Source organism: Diospyros lotus, unplaced genomic scaffold (assembly GCF_014633365.1).
Source record: "Diospyros lotus cultivar Yz01 unplaced genomic scaffold, ASM1463336v1 superscaf1, whole genome shotgun sequence".
In the NCBI taxonomy this organism is placed as follows: Eukaryota; Viridiplantae; Streptophyta; class Magnoliopsida; order Ericales; family Ebenaceae; genus Diospyros; species Diospyros lotus.
The window spans coordinates 1,999,583-2,016,151 of NW_026267104.1; the positions used below are offsets into that span (position 1 = coordinate 1,999,583).

At 35.9% G+C, this 16,569-nt stretch overlaps 2 protein-coding genes and 1 non-coding gene across 5 annotated transcripts; 2 read left to right on the forward strand and 1 right to left on the reverse strand.

Moving 5' to 3' along the window:
- Positions 1 to 2,339: 2,339 nt before the first annotated feature.
- Positions 2,340 to 9,676, forward strand: LOC127793082 (squamosa promoter-binding-like protein 6). Of its 3 annotated transcripts, none has more exons than XM_052323857.1 (5): positions 2,340 to 2,640; positions 2,820 to 3,843; positions 4,699 to 4,835; positions 6,869 to 7,756; positions 9,331 to 9,676. In XM_052323857.1, exons 2-4 carry the CDS (start codon positions 3,224 to 3,226, stop codon positions 7,738 to 7,740), a joined length of 1,629 nt encoding a protein of 542 aa, XP_052179817.1. In that variant the 5' UTR covers positions 2,340 to 2,640; positions 2,820 to 3,223; the 3' UTR covers positions 7,741 to 7,756; positions 9,331 to 9,676. The 3 variants fall into 3 exon arrangements, with proteins under 3 accessions (XP_052179817.1, XP_052179819.1, XP_052179818.1); XM_052323859.1 differs by having other exon boundaries at positions 3,291 to 3,843; XM_052323858.1 differs by lacking the exon at positions 2,340 to 2,640 and having other exon boundaries at positions 2,647 to 3,843; positions 9,336 to 9,676.
- Positions 9,677 to 11,042: 1,366 nt separating this feature from the next.
- On the forward strand, positions 11,043 to 11,114 carry TRNAD-GUC (transfer RNA aspartic acid (anticodon GUC)). Its single transcript has one exon. It is a non-coding gene; the product is annotated as a tRNA-Asp (tRNA).
- Positions 11,115 to 12,906: 1,792 nt separating this feature from the next.
- Positions 12,907 to 15,542, reverse strand: LOC127793150 (probable UDP-arabinopyranose mutase 2). Its single transcript, XM_052323933.1, has 4 exons — positions 15,111 to 15,542; positions 13,969 to 14,219; positions 13,714 to 13,882; positions 12,907 to 13,489 (listed from the first exon to the last, which is right to left on the reverse strand). The coding sequence occupies exons 1-4, from the start codon at positions 15,432 to 15,434 to the stop codon at positions 13,148 to 13,150; spliced, it is 1,086 nt and encodes a 361-aa protein (XP_052179893.1). The 5' UTR covers positions 15,435 to 15,542; the 3' UTR covers positions 12,907 to 13,147.
- Positions 15,543 to 16,569: the final 1,027 nt, after the last annotated feature.

The following is a 16,569-nucleotide window of genomic DNA, read 5'->3' on the forward strand; positions in this document are numbered from 1 at the left end:
TGTCACATCTCACCTGGGCTTTGCATCAACATTGCAGCATGTATGGTGGTTTAGAGTGGGGACCAAAATACCAAATTTCTCCTCCTATCTGGTCGCAAATTTCTGCTACCAAATAGGTTTAGCATTAATTATTCCCATCTCTTTCTAGCTAGTTAGACTTAGCCAATGGTTAGACCAGCCATCTTCCATCCCACTTTCCCTTCTACCCTTTCCTTTCCCATCTTTCATTTCTCCATCCACAATTGCTACCATTGCTTGCTCAAGGGGAGCATAATCTCTTTAACAGATTAACAGACATGTTTATAGAATGGGCGTTAAAAGATTAAAATACTCTCATCTATTTTGCATTAAAAAAAGTGTAATGTAATATGGGCGATGACATTTTAGTCTTTTAACCCTAACTCTGTAAGCATGTCTATCAATCTGTCTGGTTCTCAAGAATTTTTCTCCTTGATTTGTAAAAATGATTTTTTCGTGTCGAATAAAATTATGTATAAAAATAATTTTAATAAAATAAAGATTCTCGCACATTTAGAACGTCATTTTTGTTATTCAAGTATAAAGTGATTGTGAATCGAATAATAACGACTAAACAAATATTTTACAAATCAAGAAAAATAATGTAGGAAATATTATTTTAATTATATATTTATTTTAATCTTTGTATAGATAGCGGATGTCAATAAATATCCCCCTAATAAATAAGAATTTTATTTTTCGTTTTGATGAGAACAAAATACAATAGAAAAAAAGCCCTTAACTGGCACATATTTTTAAATTATTTTTCTATCTACGTATCTATAACTTTGGGTAAAAATATAAATATCTATTAATGATTAGGTCTTGTACTTGTCAATGTCAAATTTAGTCATATGATTTTTATATATTAAGAGTATTATTTTTTCAATTTTTATTTTATTTCTAAATCTTCAAATTACTTTATTTGTCAATATTGCTTTTTACATTATTTGATGGTAGAAAAAACATAATTAATAATAAAAATAAATTATTTCTAAAAAACTCTTATATAAAAATATCAATAATTGATCGGCTAAATCTATATTTTTGTCATTGCAATTTAACCTTTTTTTTATGTGATTATTTGAATTTTTATTATTTTAATTATACTACGAACTTAATTTTTAAATCAATTTAATCTCTATATTTTGAATTTTTTTTTTTTGTAATAATCTGAAATTTTTGTTATTTCAGTTACACTTCTAAACCTATAATTTAGAATTAATTTAATTCATATACTTTTATGTGTAAAAAAAATAAAATAAAATAATAAAATACTTATCACATCCTAAAAAAATTTTAAATTAATTTGAAAATATCAATTTAAAGGTGTAATTGAAATAATAAAAAGTTTGAATTATTATAAAAAAAATCAAATTATAAGAGTTAAATTAATTTAAAAATATAAATTTATGAGTTTAATTAAAATAATAAAAAAATAAATAATCACAAAAAAAGAGTAAAAATAGGGGGCAGACCATAGTAACATTGCATCCTCCATGTACAATTCTTACAAGTTGGGTAGAGGCTGTGAGTGCATTAAAGGGCTTGCCAACCAATTTAAATGAGGTAGGGTTGTCCTTGTTCAAGCCCCCTATCTTGCTCAAAACCTCTTCCCAGTAGTTGAGCTCAATGATTTTTCCACCCAAAGTAAATACTTCACATAGCTCATTAATATTTATTTATTAGAAATACATAATTATAAAAAATATAAAATAATTCAAGATTATTTCTGAAATCACATTATAATGACTTGACTTAAGCACACAATCTTTTTCTAAATGTCATCGTGAATCGACTTGTATATTTGTCTAAATAATAACAAAATTTTGACTCAATTTAAAGGGTGAAAACTCACACAACATCAACCATATCATTTAGATATGTCCCACCTCACATTACACATGAATATTGCTCCTAGGAAGAGGGAGAGCAATTCATTGATGCATTACCAGGTGTCACATTGAGATCCACCAAGAAATTGGACAAGAGATTCAGAAATGGGGGGGGGTTATTGAAGAGGGAAGTGATAAATGATTGAAAAGATGATGGATCTGAAAACTAGTTAGTTGGTGGGCCATACCAATAATGCAGCTTGACCACCATGGCTATTGAATTTTCACCCTTCCATTCCAATTCATATGATATGATAAAAGGTCATTTAATTTGATATAGATTACATAACATTATTAAAGTTTAAATAGGTAATAATATTTTGATGAATTGAAAATCACTGTTTTCTGAGGCTTTTCATTTGATTTGAGTCTCTGACTGTGCGTTGTTGGGTGGCAAAGCTTTTCCTTCTGGTAGTGGCAACATCTCTTTCTTTCTCAAACAAAGATGATTCTGGCAGAGGGACAATACATCTCGCAATATAATTAGCAAAAAGAATTAAAAGACAAAACTTTTAGACTTTAGTAATTCCCTTGCTTGCTAAGCAAAGCTGTATGAAGCACGAGTTTCAATCTCTCTCTCTCTCTCTCTCTCTCTCTCTCTCTCTCTATATATATATATATGTATGTATGTACGTATGTATGTATGTATGTCGCGCTGCTCGCGCACACAATAAAGGGTAGCAGGAGCTGTCTTCCATGGAGTTGGGACACTCTTAAGCCGCTTTCAGTGAGTACTCACTCTTCTCCCCAACTTCACATCACAACCCTATAACTCGTTTCAATAAATAGTCATCTCTGATAATAAAACAATATCTCTCTGTCTCCCCCCCCCACCCCCTTCTTCCTCTCTCTCTCATCATTTTCAATTTTTTGGCAGCTTTCATTAATCTTTTTTCTTCGTTTCAGTTACTTAAATCACTTCTTCACTCCCTAAGTTATTCTGTCGCCCTTATTGCTTCTTGGCTTCCGCGAACTGGGCAAGCGCGGAGCTTATCTCTTGGCTTCGTGGGTGCTTCTTGGTTCGGTTAATACACTTGTTCCTGCCCATTTGGTTGGCTTTGGGCTGTTTTCGTTATGGGTTTTGAAACTCCCTTTATGGGTTTCCTTCAGAAATTGTAGTTCCCAAAGGTTTGGCATCCCAATAGGAAAATGCACATTTCCTTGTGGAAACTTCTTTAATGGTTGTTTAGGGTTTGATAAGTGGGTTTTGGATTTGGGGAATTATAAGTCAATCTAGTAATTGACCACTGGAGGAGTTTTCTTGCTCAATGCTCAGTACTATTTAGAAGTTTGTGATTGCTGTTCGTATAATGGAGTCTTGGAGCTATGTTTCTCAAGGCAAAGGTTTTGTGTCTGATGAATCTGTTTCTGCTTCAGATTTAACTGGAAGAGGGAAAAATGGATTGATGGATTGGGAATTGAAAGGCCCAAGTTGTTATGGGAGTAGTGTAGTGGGTTTCCGGGAAAAGATGGGAAAATCTTGGACCGTGAATGACTCTGTTAAAGATATTTCAAGTTCTAGAATTCTTGGTGAAAGAATGACTACTCCAATTACATCCACTATGAATACGTTTTCAGGGGAGGAGGAGTCGAGTTCAAAGTTTTCAAGCTCGGTGGTGGAATCCAACAGCCGGGATACATCACTCATTGATTTGAAGCTGGGGAGGTATGCTGATCAAAGAGAATCTCAGAATTTGAAATCCTCCAAGGCGGCACCCGTGTTGTCTTCAGCAGAGTCATCTGCCCCAGCTAAGAGGGTTCGGGCCGGGTTGAGTTCTCAGTCTCCCTTTTGCCAAGTTCATGGGTGTAGGAAAGATCTGAGCTCCTCAAAGGACTACCACAAGAGACACAAAGTTTGTGAGGTTCACTCCAAGACTCCCAAAGTCATCGTGAATGGTATTGAGCAAAGGTTTTGTCAGCAGTGTAGCAGGTTGGCTTTGTACCCTTTAATTGTTAACCTTTTTTACAGCTGCAATGAGCAGTAAGGCAAAAAGAAAGGGAGATTGTTAGTCTTCCAATTGCTTATTCAAAATCAAATGTTAACTTTTTGAATGTATCATATCTGTACCATTCCTTCTTAGCAATCAAAAAGAGTCCAGGTACCTTGAGTTTTGAGGCTTCAAATTGTGATGGTCTGTTCTGCACTTGTGCTGAACTCTGGTTGTCTCAGTTTTATGGTTGTGGATAGAAATGATTGGAAAGCTAGAATTTACATAACCGACCCAACCCGAATGGATTAAAGCTTGAGATTGTTGTTACGTCTTTCTTTTCTTAAACTTGGGATGGGAAGAGTTAGTAGTTTTCGTTCTTTTAGTTTCTATCATGGGAAAGCTAATTATATCCCTTGAAACCACAATTGTTGTTTCATCCGTCTTTTAGAGTAGTTCCATTTTGCAGGTGTGTATAGGTAATTTTTTGTGTTATAAATTTAAAATATATCTAAAAGACATGACTATATATTCTTTCATACCAACGAGAATATAAGAACATGGAAAAATGAGGCAGGAAGTCTATAGTGACACCTTACACCATTTTAAGGGATGTGATACAGCTTGGTAGTACATTTATTTTTTTGGGTACAATTACAAAATCTCATAATCACATTCATGTATAAGTATATGTGGGTGTCACAGCTTCAGGTGCTCTCATTTCTACCAATTCTTTCTCTACCATGTTCATTTTGACAGTTACTTGATATGTATTCCTGTCAGTCTGAAGCTTAGTCATTAAGACATGTCTTAACTTCTGTTGCAAATATAATATAGGTTAGTTTCTGATTTTACAGGTTTCATTTGCTGTCTGAATTTGATGATGATAAACGCAGTTGTCGGAAACGCCTTGCAGGCCATAATGAGCGGCGAAGGAAACCTCATGTTGGAAATCACTCTGGCAGAAGTGGGAGGTTATTTCAGTCATTTATTGGTATATAATTCCTTTCTCTTTTAATTTGGAATATTACTGAATCCCCACCCGTGGGGTGGGGTCCTCTTGCACCTAATTTATCTATCTGGACAGTTGCTTCAATCCTTTGACTTTTCATTCTCTTGAAGCACTCTTGTCTATTATGATGATTGAGTGTTGAGTCCATGATGTTCAGCCAGCATATCTTTGTGCAGTTGAAGAAGCAAAACATGATATCTATAATAGATACCCAGATGGAGAGGAATTCGCTAAACTGAAAGTCGATAGTTCTGGTGCAAGACAGGAAGTTTACTGCAGATCTTTTAAGGTTACATTTATCATAGAAAACATTGGAAAAATAGAACATTTAAAAGGAAAGAAAAACTGATTTATTTTTCCAAATATTAATGCCAATCTTTAGAATCATTGGTTATTGCAGCAATTGTTATTCTGCCTTTCTCATTTTGTTTGGTGCTTGAGTCTTTATCAGGATGAGCAAAATTCCCGTTGATCAAAACAAAGAGAGCTACAACTTTTGCACGCACAGATGCAAGGATACATATAGAAATAGACACAGCCTGCAATGATAATTCATCACAATAAGTTCATTAAAGATCTTTTAAAAGTACTTGACTCTCCCCTTTATTAGTAGCAGACTTACCTTATTAATTAGACCAATAAGGGCACCTGTGAAGAGAGTGGATGGAAGGGAACAAATTTGTAGCAAAATAGGTGTAGAGAAAGGCCAAAGAAACTTGGCAGGAAAGCTTTAAACTAACATAGTATTAATGACCTTTCAGGAAATATGGCCATGGATAGAAATGACTAGAGAACTAAATTCATGCAATCTACCTCACCTAGTAGGATTGAGGATTTTGATGATGACAACAATGGGACTCTTTGATGGAGGGCATAAACCAAGTACTTTGGAGAATATTACTCTAGACATAAATTTAAGAATTAACATGTTTTATTTGGTTTCTAGTTAGTCTTTTAGTTATTATGTTCCATTGGAGTCCTAATTAGGAATTATTTGAGGTATCCTAGCTAGAGTGGGATTTAGTCACATATTAAACTCTTTTAGATGTATTTTGAGAACAGTTTTGATATTGATTATATATTCTCCGGTTGAGTGATCTTTTAACACTTCCATGTGGCCCAAATGTGATTAGAAATGGAAGGTAGCCATTCTCCATAAGTCCGCACGTAGCATCAAAGTGTTCTTACATCCAAGCCCAAGGGGAGATCCTTGCCAGGAAAATCTGGCTTTAAGTAACCTTTGATGCTTTTCCCAAACAACACCTAACATTGAGTTGTACTCCTAATACCCATGAGCAAACTTCTTGCACAGCACCATCTCAAACTCAGTCTCGCCAAAGCTCTTTGCATTTGCTTCTGCATGAACCTGTGCTAAGTTGCCGTAGTTTGTGGCTGATTGGAAGATGAAGGCAATATGATCTTCTGTGAGCTTCCTTAAACCTTGCTGGATTAACTCCTGGTCCTCCCCAAACCTCCCCTGAGAATGCTTGCATTCTGCCTCACAAGAGTTCCCACAGCAATTCAACCACCCCATCAAGCAAGGTGGCACCCATTCCAACAAATGCCCATTATGACCTAAACATTGTCACCAATAATAGTAGGCAAAACTTTCCTTGCTATATTAGATTTGGCTACATGAACAAGAGAATTATCCTTATAGACTTATAGTTGTTCCAGAAACCATGCTGATGCATACAGTTATTTTATTAATTGCATATAAAATGGGTTTAGCATTTACTTGCAAAAAGAAAAATTGGTTTGGCATTTGTATGGTTGCGCGTTGATGTTACAAAGTGATAACAAAGCTGTGTCTAAATTTCATAGACTCGCACATTTTTATGTGACTCCTATTTGCTTTTGCCCTCAATTCTATTTACTGAAGTATTTTTGGGTTGCTTTCAGTTTCATTTTACTCAAATTAGGAATCAAAGTATTTTTGGAAAAAAAATATTTTGAGATATTCACTTCCTACTCCTTGGAACCATAGTTACTAATGTCTTCATAACATTATGCAGGTTCTGCAGGTGGCAGATTTCAGGGGAGTACTTTAACAACATCTTCTTTTGTTTGCCAAAATATACTCCCTAACAACCTTCTGCACCCACAGAAATATGACATGAATGACTGGAGCAGGAACATTAAATTTCAAGATGGAGCCAATTATTGTCCTCAATCAGCAGTTCCCATCACAAATGGAAATGTGCATCCAAAATTGCTGTTTCCTCACAGTTTTGAGAAACATTGTCCTCCTTTCCATGGAAATGGACTTGATTCAGCATCAGAAAAAGGTTTTACCGAGAACATTGCCCAAAACCAACATGATATGGGGGCCTTAAATTCTGTCACAGGTTCTTTGATATACAATTCCTCTATTGGAAGTGAAGATTACATTCATTTTGACTTGGCATCTACTGTTCAAGGCCCATCAGGGATGTCGGCCTCAAGTCATGCTCTCTCTCTTCTGTCATCTCAGTCACTGAATTCTTCAAACCATTCATCAGGAATTCCAGTGGCTCAACCCATGATTGTATCTGGCACACATGGTAATTACAATGTTAGTATCATCTCTGAAAAGCCCTTGAAAGTGACCCCACAGGGTTCCACCAGCGGATTGCCACATAAGTTCAATTCCACTGGCATGAATTCTGCGGAGGATCATCACTTTGGTCCCACACTAATTCCAAATGACAGTTATGCTTTCAACTTCACTGATGGAATTTTCCAAGGGTCAGAATATATGAATAGCAAGGATCAACTTTCTTATGACGAAGTACATACCATTGATTTGCTTCAACTGTCATCTCAACTTCAGAGGGTGGAGCATCAAAGGCAATCTATACAGGTGAAACAGGAAAAGGATAATCTCTGTGGCCTCAAGATCATTTGAATGGTTCTGGAATAAGGTATCTGAGCATGTACTTGGACTGTTTGTTATGCCTATATATATGTATATTTCTCTCTATGTTGACATGGATGCTGCCAAAATAAGGTCTCTTTTATTAGGTTGCATTTTTTTAATTGTCTCTTCATATTATGTACTAACACTGCATGGAAGTTTGCTGCTCCTCACTCCCAGTAGGAAGGGGGAGAGGTCCTTTGGGTCTTGCCACATTGAAAACATTGACATTTAACTTTCTGCTTGATGATGACGTTAAAGATTAAGTTAATTTGACACCTTATCCCTATCACACAAGTTCTTGAGACATGGCCATGACAGGATACGGCAGTGAAAGACAGGCAAAGGCCCCTAATTCCTTTGGTCTTCCCTGAAAACATAATATGCCCCTCGCTAAATGGATATTTCAAATTGAAGAAGATACTCTTAAGGATGAATTTGATGCCATGAAAACATTCTTGTCTTTGAAATGGGACTGCTTCACTAAAGGCAGGGATCATAAAGGTAAATTACGTTGATCTCTAGGCCTGACCATAGTCAAGATACCATAGTCTCCATTCTCTCTATCTTTGAACAACACCACACCCCCCCCCCCCCCCCCAACCCCCCAAAACCCAATGTTGTTCATGGTTTGTCATGGTAGGGCAAGGCTTAGTTGGAGCACACTGTTTGGCATCCAGTTTCAATTTGAAGTGGGTTGTTTATGTATACCATTGAAAATATCCCAACAGTTAAATTAAATTGAGAACAGTTAGTGTTTATTTTTATTATTTTATTTCACAAACCATATATTTTCCAATAAGAGGTTCAGAACTTGCACCAAGGCAATGTAATGTTAACTGATAAATCTAATTCTTGAGCAGGAGTTTATCTAACTTGTTTTTCATATTTAAACTCCATCAGAAGGAATTGTATAAAATGATTTATTGTGCTTCCTTTTTGTGTGCCATAGCAACTGTGTGTCTTGGCCTAGTGTGCCTTAAAAGTGTACACGTATCTTCCTAAAGTTGGCTCTTTTAGCTTGCTGTCATGCAATGTATTTGATCGTAGTTGTTCATGTCATTCCTTAAGTTGGAAAAATGAAAGAATATTAGAAAATGCATAATCAAGGATTACTTGCATGCTTTCTATGTAGTAGCTCTGAATGTTTCTTGTGGTTTCCAGTTGTGCAGCCTCTTCCCTTTTTTGCCTCTCCAGCTAACACATTTTTGCCTTTCCATTTGTTGATGGTTGGCACTGCATGAAAGGTTTGGTGCATTTTTCTATGGTCTATGAAATTCTTAGCTAAGAACACTAACAGAACGAATAGAATAAAGAGTTTCCATGATTTTACCAGGTGAAACATAAATCAATTTAAGGTTCTATAACATGTTCTTGTTGTCATTGTGAGTTCTTGGAATTTATACGAAATTAACTCTGCACCACAGTAAAATGTATCTATGGTGAAGATTCTCATGCTATCTCATAAAGAAGTTTGTGAAGGAACCTATATCAGTGAGCAACGTGGTACATCTGTGCAACCTTGGTATTCTGAACCTGTTTTGTCTTCAAGCTTAACTGACACTACTTATATTGCGACAGGGCAGCTCAGGAAAAGTATCGCGCAACCTAAGAATACGAGTGAAGCCTTCTCGGGGACAACCAGTGCAGGAAAGGGAAGCAATTATGGGGCTGTGGCATTCATTCTGTGTTTATTTATGCTGTTAGCGATATAATCTACTGTATTACTCTCCCTGGTGTTCCAGGAACTTGCTCCTCTTCTTAGCATGAGTTGCTATTCATGTGTACTTGTGCATAAATTTGCTGTTTCACTTTAACTAAATTTATCTTATTCCTGCATCAAAGCTCTCATCTGAATTTAAGGTTTCGGTTTAGGGACTGGGCATGTAACACTAATTAGCATAAACCATCTTGCAAGAGTTCTCGATATTTGGTTTTCAGGTTCTTCAGTATCCCCTGCTGGAAATGTGATTTCCTGTATCCCCAGGTATATGTAGTGTTCTTTTCATGGCTATTTAAGTGAATGATCTGATATTCCTCAGGGGCCTCGCGTTTGCTTGTAGAGGTTGTGAGGCAAATTTGTTTGGCCGTTAGTCTCTGGAAAGTTTTGAGCTTTGATTAACCAACCCATTTACTATGCTTAATTTACTAGAGCCAAGTTTGCAGCGACAAGACAGTTTTGGTGACAACAAAGCCGGCCCAACTAATTTGGGGGTTTAGGTGAAAAAATTTGTCAAGCCTTCTAAAAAGTATTAATTTTTTTTTTTTTATAATATTGAGAGGGGAAAGTGGATTTTTGGGAATAGCATCAACAGTACAAAATTGGGAAATGAAGAAGGGAAGGTAAAAAAGTTTATTATGTTTTGTATTTTATTTTTTTAATAAATATTTATTATTAAAAAAATAAAAATTATATATTACAAAATTTTAAAATTAGGGATCTTCCAATTTTAGAGACTTTATGCTCTGTATATTTGGCTTCACCGTTGGGCCCGTATTAGGTAACAATAATAAGAGTGTTTGATTGTATTTAGTTGGAAAAGAAAAATATTTTTCATCTTTCATAAAAAATAAAAATCACCACCCCCTTGGAATCAATTTTTCATAAAAATTAAGTCAAAATATGTTTTAAATGGTTGTACCATGAAATTGAATTCCATAAAAAATGTTATATGCCAAACAATAAGGATGAAATTAAATTTTTTGGACATGACATTTTTCATGAAAATTTCATACTATCAAACATACCCTAAAGTGTTTGATTGCATTACCTATAATTTAATTCTAGGTAATATTACCTAGAAAACAAAAATCATCTCACCCCTTTAGAAAATGAATTTCATGGAAATAAGCTTTAAATGCTTGTACCATACATATTTTTCCATATAAAAATTAATAGTGTTTGATTGTTTTTCATAAAAAATATGTATTTTCCATGATAAATATATGCAATCAAACACAATCTAACATTATTTCTTTTTAGTTGAAATTTTACCTCCTTTTCGCTTTGCAGAGGGCAGGGAAGCATAGTCTTGACATTTTGAGAGGAAATCAATGGCTTATGCCCCCATGATTTGCTGCTACATTTGTTGGTTTAAGCAAACAATGCGGTTTAAGGAAGTTAAAACATAGAACTTTAAGGCATGGAAAGGAAGGTACTTAACGAAATCTTTTATTTCATCCACGTTTAATTTGTGCTGTTTCCACGGGGTAGGACCAAAAAGGAATTAAAAAATCTTCGTCAATTACTATGAACATTTTTTATGGTACTATTGAAACACCAAAGCATCAAAGTCGTTGTAGTATAGTGGTGAGTATACCCGCCTGTCACGCGGGTGACCCGGGTTCGATCCCCGGCAACGGCGTTTTGTGTATATTAAACCTTTGAATTATTCATTTCCTTTTTTGTTTTAACGGCACAATCGCATTCATCAAATAGTAAATAAAATTTAAATTTTTATTTTAAGTTTAGTTCAAATTTGGATAGCCATGTTTTTAAAATTTATATATATTTGAACAAATTTAATAACTTTTCATTTTTTGTTGAATAATCTTCCAAGAAATTAACTTTATTTTTTTCTTTTTAGAGTAATTACCTTTGTGTTCTTTTTTCTTTTTATGATTTTACCCATCTCATTTGCCAACCAAATCTGGATCTAGGTTCCAAGCAAATTCGGGCTCAATTGAGCACCCACTCACTGGTTAAATCTGAACTCAAGCAAATCCAAATCTAATAAAAAATAAAATCATAAAATGACATATACATATCGTTAGTTCCATTAAAAATAATTATCAGATATGAAGTCTTCTTCTCAGAGATGTGATGAACATGAAAATTGATTGAAATGTAATTAGATTGATTTCGTTTAATTTTTTATTTTTTTTTCAACATAGTTAGTTTTATCTCTATATATTCTTTGATTTAATCGACACTAAGTCAAGATGGGTAGGTGATTTAACTTTTTTAACTTATTTTAAAATATCAAATTACTTGTACTACTTGTCATGAGTTTTAAATTATAAAATTTTGATATGATAATATGGATTTTAGAATCGAGGCATGGCCTAATAAAATACATTTAAATTTAATTGGGTTGTGTAGATTTATTTTACTTGTTCCGATCAGTGCTTTTTCTAAGATTTTAGATTTCGTGTGGAAGAAATTACGTGGACCCCACGGCGAAGAGACTAGTAGTCGTAGAGAGCCTGCTTCTATAAAATAGCCATTCATATTTTTATTAAAATGTCACAAAAATCACAATTGAATGAGAAAGACCCTTCAAAATACAAGTGATTCTCATTCTCTTATTGGGGATTGAATGGAAACTGTCTTTTCTGTTCTAGATGGGTTAATTTTTTAATCGTTGAACAAGTAGTAGTATTGGTGCCTGCCTCGGTTGTGCCGTAAGTGACCCGTAACCACTTGTTCGTTTGCCAGCTAGGGTTATTGGAAAGGGATCCCATCCCATCCCATCCCAGTCCCACCCACTAGCCACGTCACGTGTTGCCGCTTATTATTTTACAATTTTAACAATCTTTTACTAATACATTTCGATTGCTCTGTCCAAACTCTTATAAGTTTAATGAATTATCCTATATGTACATCATTTTTATATATTTTGAATTACATAAAAAAATATTATGATCAAAATATTCCTCACCTCTATATACCTCATGAAAAATATTTTTATCATTGATACACCTTTATCTAATCCAAGATATACACAGAAATGTACCAATAACATTTTCTTTATTCCTAATAATAGATGCCAAACATTAGATAAATTTTTAGCTTTTAATAATTTTAGAATTATTTATTACAATTATTCTGTATCTCTATATGATGATGGGACGGGACGGGATGGGATGGGATTAGTGCGTTTCACCTTCTTCATGGAATGGAACGGACCATTGAACACTCGTCACGTAAGAGACAACTTTGGTAGGTTATCTCCTCCAAGTGGTGTTATTTGTTCACCTTCTCATTGACTAGCCTTTGCCTGTTGGCCTGGCCGGCCATTTTAGCTTTTGTCATTTGACATTCAAGCGTTTGAATTGAACATCATCCCAACACCCCCAACAAAATAAAAGACAAAACAGAACAGAAGAAACCCATAACATACCCCCACACCTCCCCACTTACAAATTATATCCATATAACACCAAGCAATGCCGAATCTAGATTAAATAGGAATGACGCAATAAATTATTGTTCTAAACTCAATTCTAAATAACAAACATAGTAACTTCCAACCCTCCAGGCCTGCAAAAACAAAGAACAAATATTCTAAAGACCTTTTTCGCAAAGCAAAAGTTCCAATGCAAAAAGTCTGCCGCACCCTACCAAGCCAAGGTCTACCGGAACACCGAATACCAGTAACTCCTAAATCGGCTTTTTCTATTTCCCTGGCCCGTTGGCTACCTCTGCAGATTCGCCTCCCGATGGGTTGAGTTCATCCCATGCCTCAATCCACGTAACCATCGCATCCGCCAGCTTGAGGAAGTAGTCGTCCACCTTCGCCAGCTTCACCTTCACCTGCTTGGACAGTTCGAGATAGCATTTTTGCACGGTGGTGCAGTCCTTGGGGAGGATGACCGATTGGAAAAATGGGATGAGCTCCTCTTGCCAGTAGATGCCTTTGTATTCCTTCTTAAGGTTCACAAACGGGTTGCTGGCTTTGCTGTGATAGATATATGGAAGCCCTGTCTTGACACCCAATCCCAAGTGATCGCATATTACCTACATAGCCAACAATCAGAACCTATGAACAACTGCCAAACAATGCAGAAAAGCAAGAAATTTGGATTCACAATGTCAATATTCATATCATGATAAAAAGCAAACAGTCAGGAGGAGAGGATCTATCATCAGAGAATCTATGAGCACATTCCAAACAATGGAGAAAGCGGGGAATTGGATTTACAATGTCAGGAGAGGATCGCTGACAAGAAATGAGCTATTACCTTTGTGCACCAGCCAGCCCACATGTCATCGTAGCGTCCGATAGGCTGACCATCGCCCATAAGTCCAAAGTACATTGCAGGCCCAATCAATTCGCGGTTGAATGCGAGATTCATGCCACACATGGGAAAGAGGGTTCCCTTGGGAATTGTCATAACAGCATCCACAAACCTGGAAAGATGGCACCAATTAATAATTCATTCAAATATGAAGCATCAGATATGGGGAAATTCAGGTAAAAGCAAATAAATTTTCACCTAGTGTTCCTTTCAAGAGGCTTCACGAGCTGAGTCGGAGCATCATAATCAGGGATGTTGAGCCAGAGACCATGAGACACTGCAGTCGGAACACCTTCACGGAGACTGAAAGGGTATCCACGGACAAAATCAGCCCCCTCTCGGTATGGATCATAAAGGGTGTTGAAGAAAAACGGAGTTGATGGGGACAGAAGGTTCTTGATGTGCTGCTCAAGTGCATTAATGTCTTTGCCGGAGGGATCTTTAGCAACCTGCGGAAGAGAGAAACATAACAACCATCAAATGTCGTGGGCAAATTAAGGCCAAACATACTACTGAGAGTGAACCACATTAAGTTCTTTCTCAGAAATAAACCTAATTCATGGAAATAGGACTCAGTTCTGCTAGATATTACGCATCATTAAATTGAATGCAATATTTTCAACTCCAATTGAGAAAGTGACACAAAGTTCAAAAAACAGATCACAAGTTGAATTTACACTAAATCGAACAAGAATAAAGATCTCTGATAAGGGATCTCTATATGAGTAAGCCAGATGCGATAAGGCATTCAGCAATCCAGATCCATTTGCTGCAGCCCCAAACTGGTCCATGAATGGCCAACCAACTTGAAAAGCCACTAAGAGAGAATGAATAGTGAGAAGTCACCTTCAAAACTGTTGGATCTGTTAGATTGAAATGGGGACCCTATCATGAACTGAAAACCATCTCTCAACTTCAGATCTAGACAGAGCAAGAGTGGATCCATCTGCTACTTGATAATGAAAGTAAAATTAACCAATGATGACTACTGAGGAAAAAGGTTGAAAACAGATCTAAAGCGTATCTTTGACCACTACTCACTCTATGAGCCACCAAACAGATCAGATCCCAAAGGGCCCAAAAATATCAAACTTAAGCCCTAGCCGCAACCACGAAAACAGAAACAGATCCAAAATAACACAAGCAGATCATCGAGAATCACAGTCCCGAGCCCAAGAAATTCACACAGATCACAACAAAAAAAGGCGACAAAAACAATCATAATGCATAACAAGAGGAAAAATGGCGGGGAAATAAAATCCAATCTTTGCGACTGAAATTCACAATCCACCGAAATTCAAGAAATTGGAATCGAAACGATGTCTGGAAACGAAACTTACGAAGCAATCATCATCAATGGTGTAGATGTACTTCTTCTTGGAGACCATGTAGCCGAAGCAGCGGCAGGCGGAGTCCTTGAAGGAGATGCAGGAGGCTTTGGGGCCGAGGATACGGTTGATGTCGTTGCGGTTGTGGAGCTCGTAGTCGAATCCGTCGGGGACGCGGATGGTCTTAGACGGGTCGCCGTCCTGGACGATGATCAGATGGTACTGCTCGAAGAACGGCCGCCACATCTCGAGGAAATCAAGGTTCCGGATTGTCGGGATCACGATGTCGAGCTCGTCCTTGAGAAGCGGCGTCGGAGATACCGATGTTGGTGCCATTTTTCCCGACGGATGTCCGATCGGGAGAATTGATCGGACAGAGAGGATCTAGATAGAAGGCGAGGGAGGAGACAGCGGCGAGTTCTGTGAGTTCGGCAAAGCGAGAGGAGGAGGTGTTTGGAATTTGTAGACCCGTAATGCCTCCCTTAGTCACGTGCGATGCGCGAGCGGTTCCTCACCCTTCAGTAAATTACTTGTCAATAAGAAAAAGCCAAAAAAAGAAAATAAAAATTCCTCTTTTTAAATTAATAACTTTTTATAACTGGCACTCTTATATTAAAAATAAAATAACACAATAGTACACTACTGAGACTATCTTCATCTCACCGGCCAATATCACTTCCAATTATATTATAAATAATTTATTTTTTATTATAATTTTATCTCAAAAATTATAAATGTTCTAATTATATTTCATATTTTACTCTCTATTTTATTTATTTATTTTAATAAAATTCAAATATATTTATATTACATTATTTATAATTTTCACACATACACAAAATTAATAATTAAATATACACATACACAAAATTAATAATTAAATTCACACATACACAAAATCAATAATTAAATATGTAAATCAATAATCAAATACATAATATCAATCATCTAATATATTAATAAATAAATAAAAATATTAAAATCTTACAAACTCACTTTTTTAAAATTTGTCTCCACTCACATTTTTAGAATTCTCTTCATCTGCATCGTTCTCTTCATCCTTTTTATTTGGACCCATTTTTTAGTCATTCAACTTTAGTCTTTCACTCCTAGTTGTTGTTATACTCACAAACTACGTTGCCGCATTCATTGTTACTTCTCGTCATCCGACTCCAATCTCTAGTATTTGTAATTCTCCAATCGATTTCACCTTCGTCTCTAATGATTATTTCTCTTCTCACATTGATGGTCATTGAGGGTGGGAGAAAGATAGTGAGAAGATTTCGATCTCCAATTGTGATGAGATTTTGCAAGGTTGTCAAATTTTTGGCCAGGATAATTGCCTATAGTGAGCTCCGTTATAATTAAAAATATTGATTTTACTTCTCAAATTTTGATTTGACAAATAAATTTAACTATAATTGGAAATGGACTACCAAGGGTAAAAATTAAACACTAATAATGTAGAGTG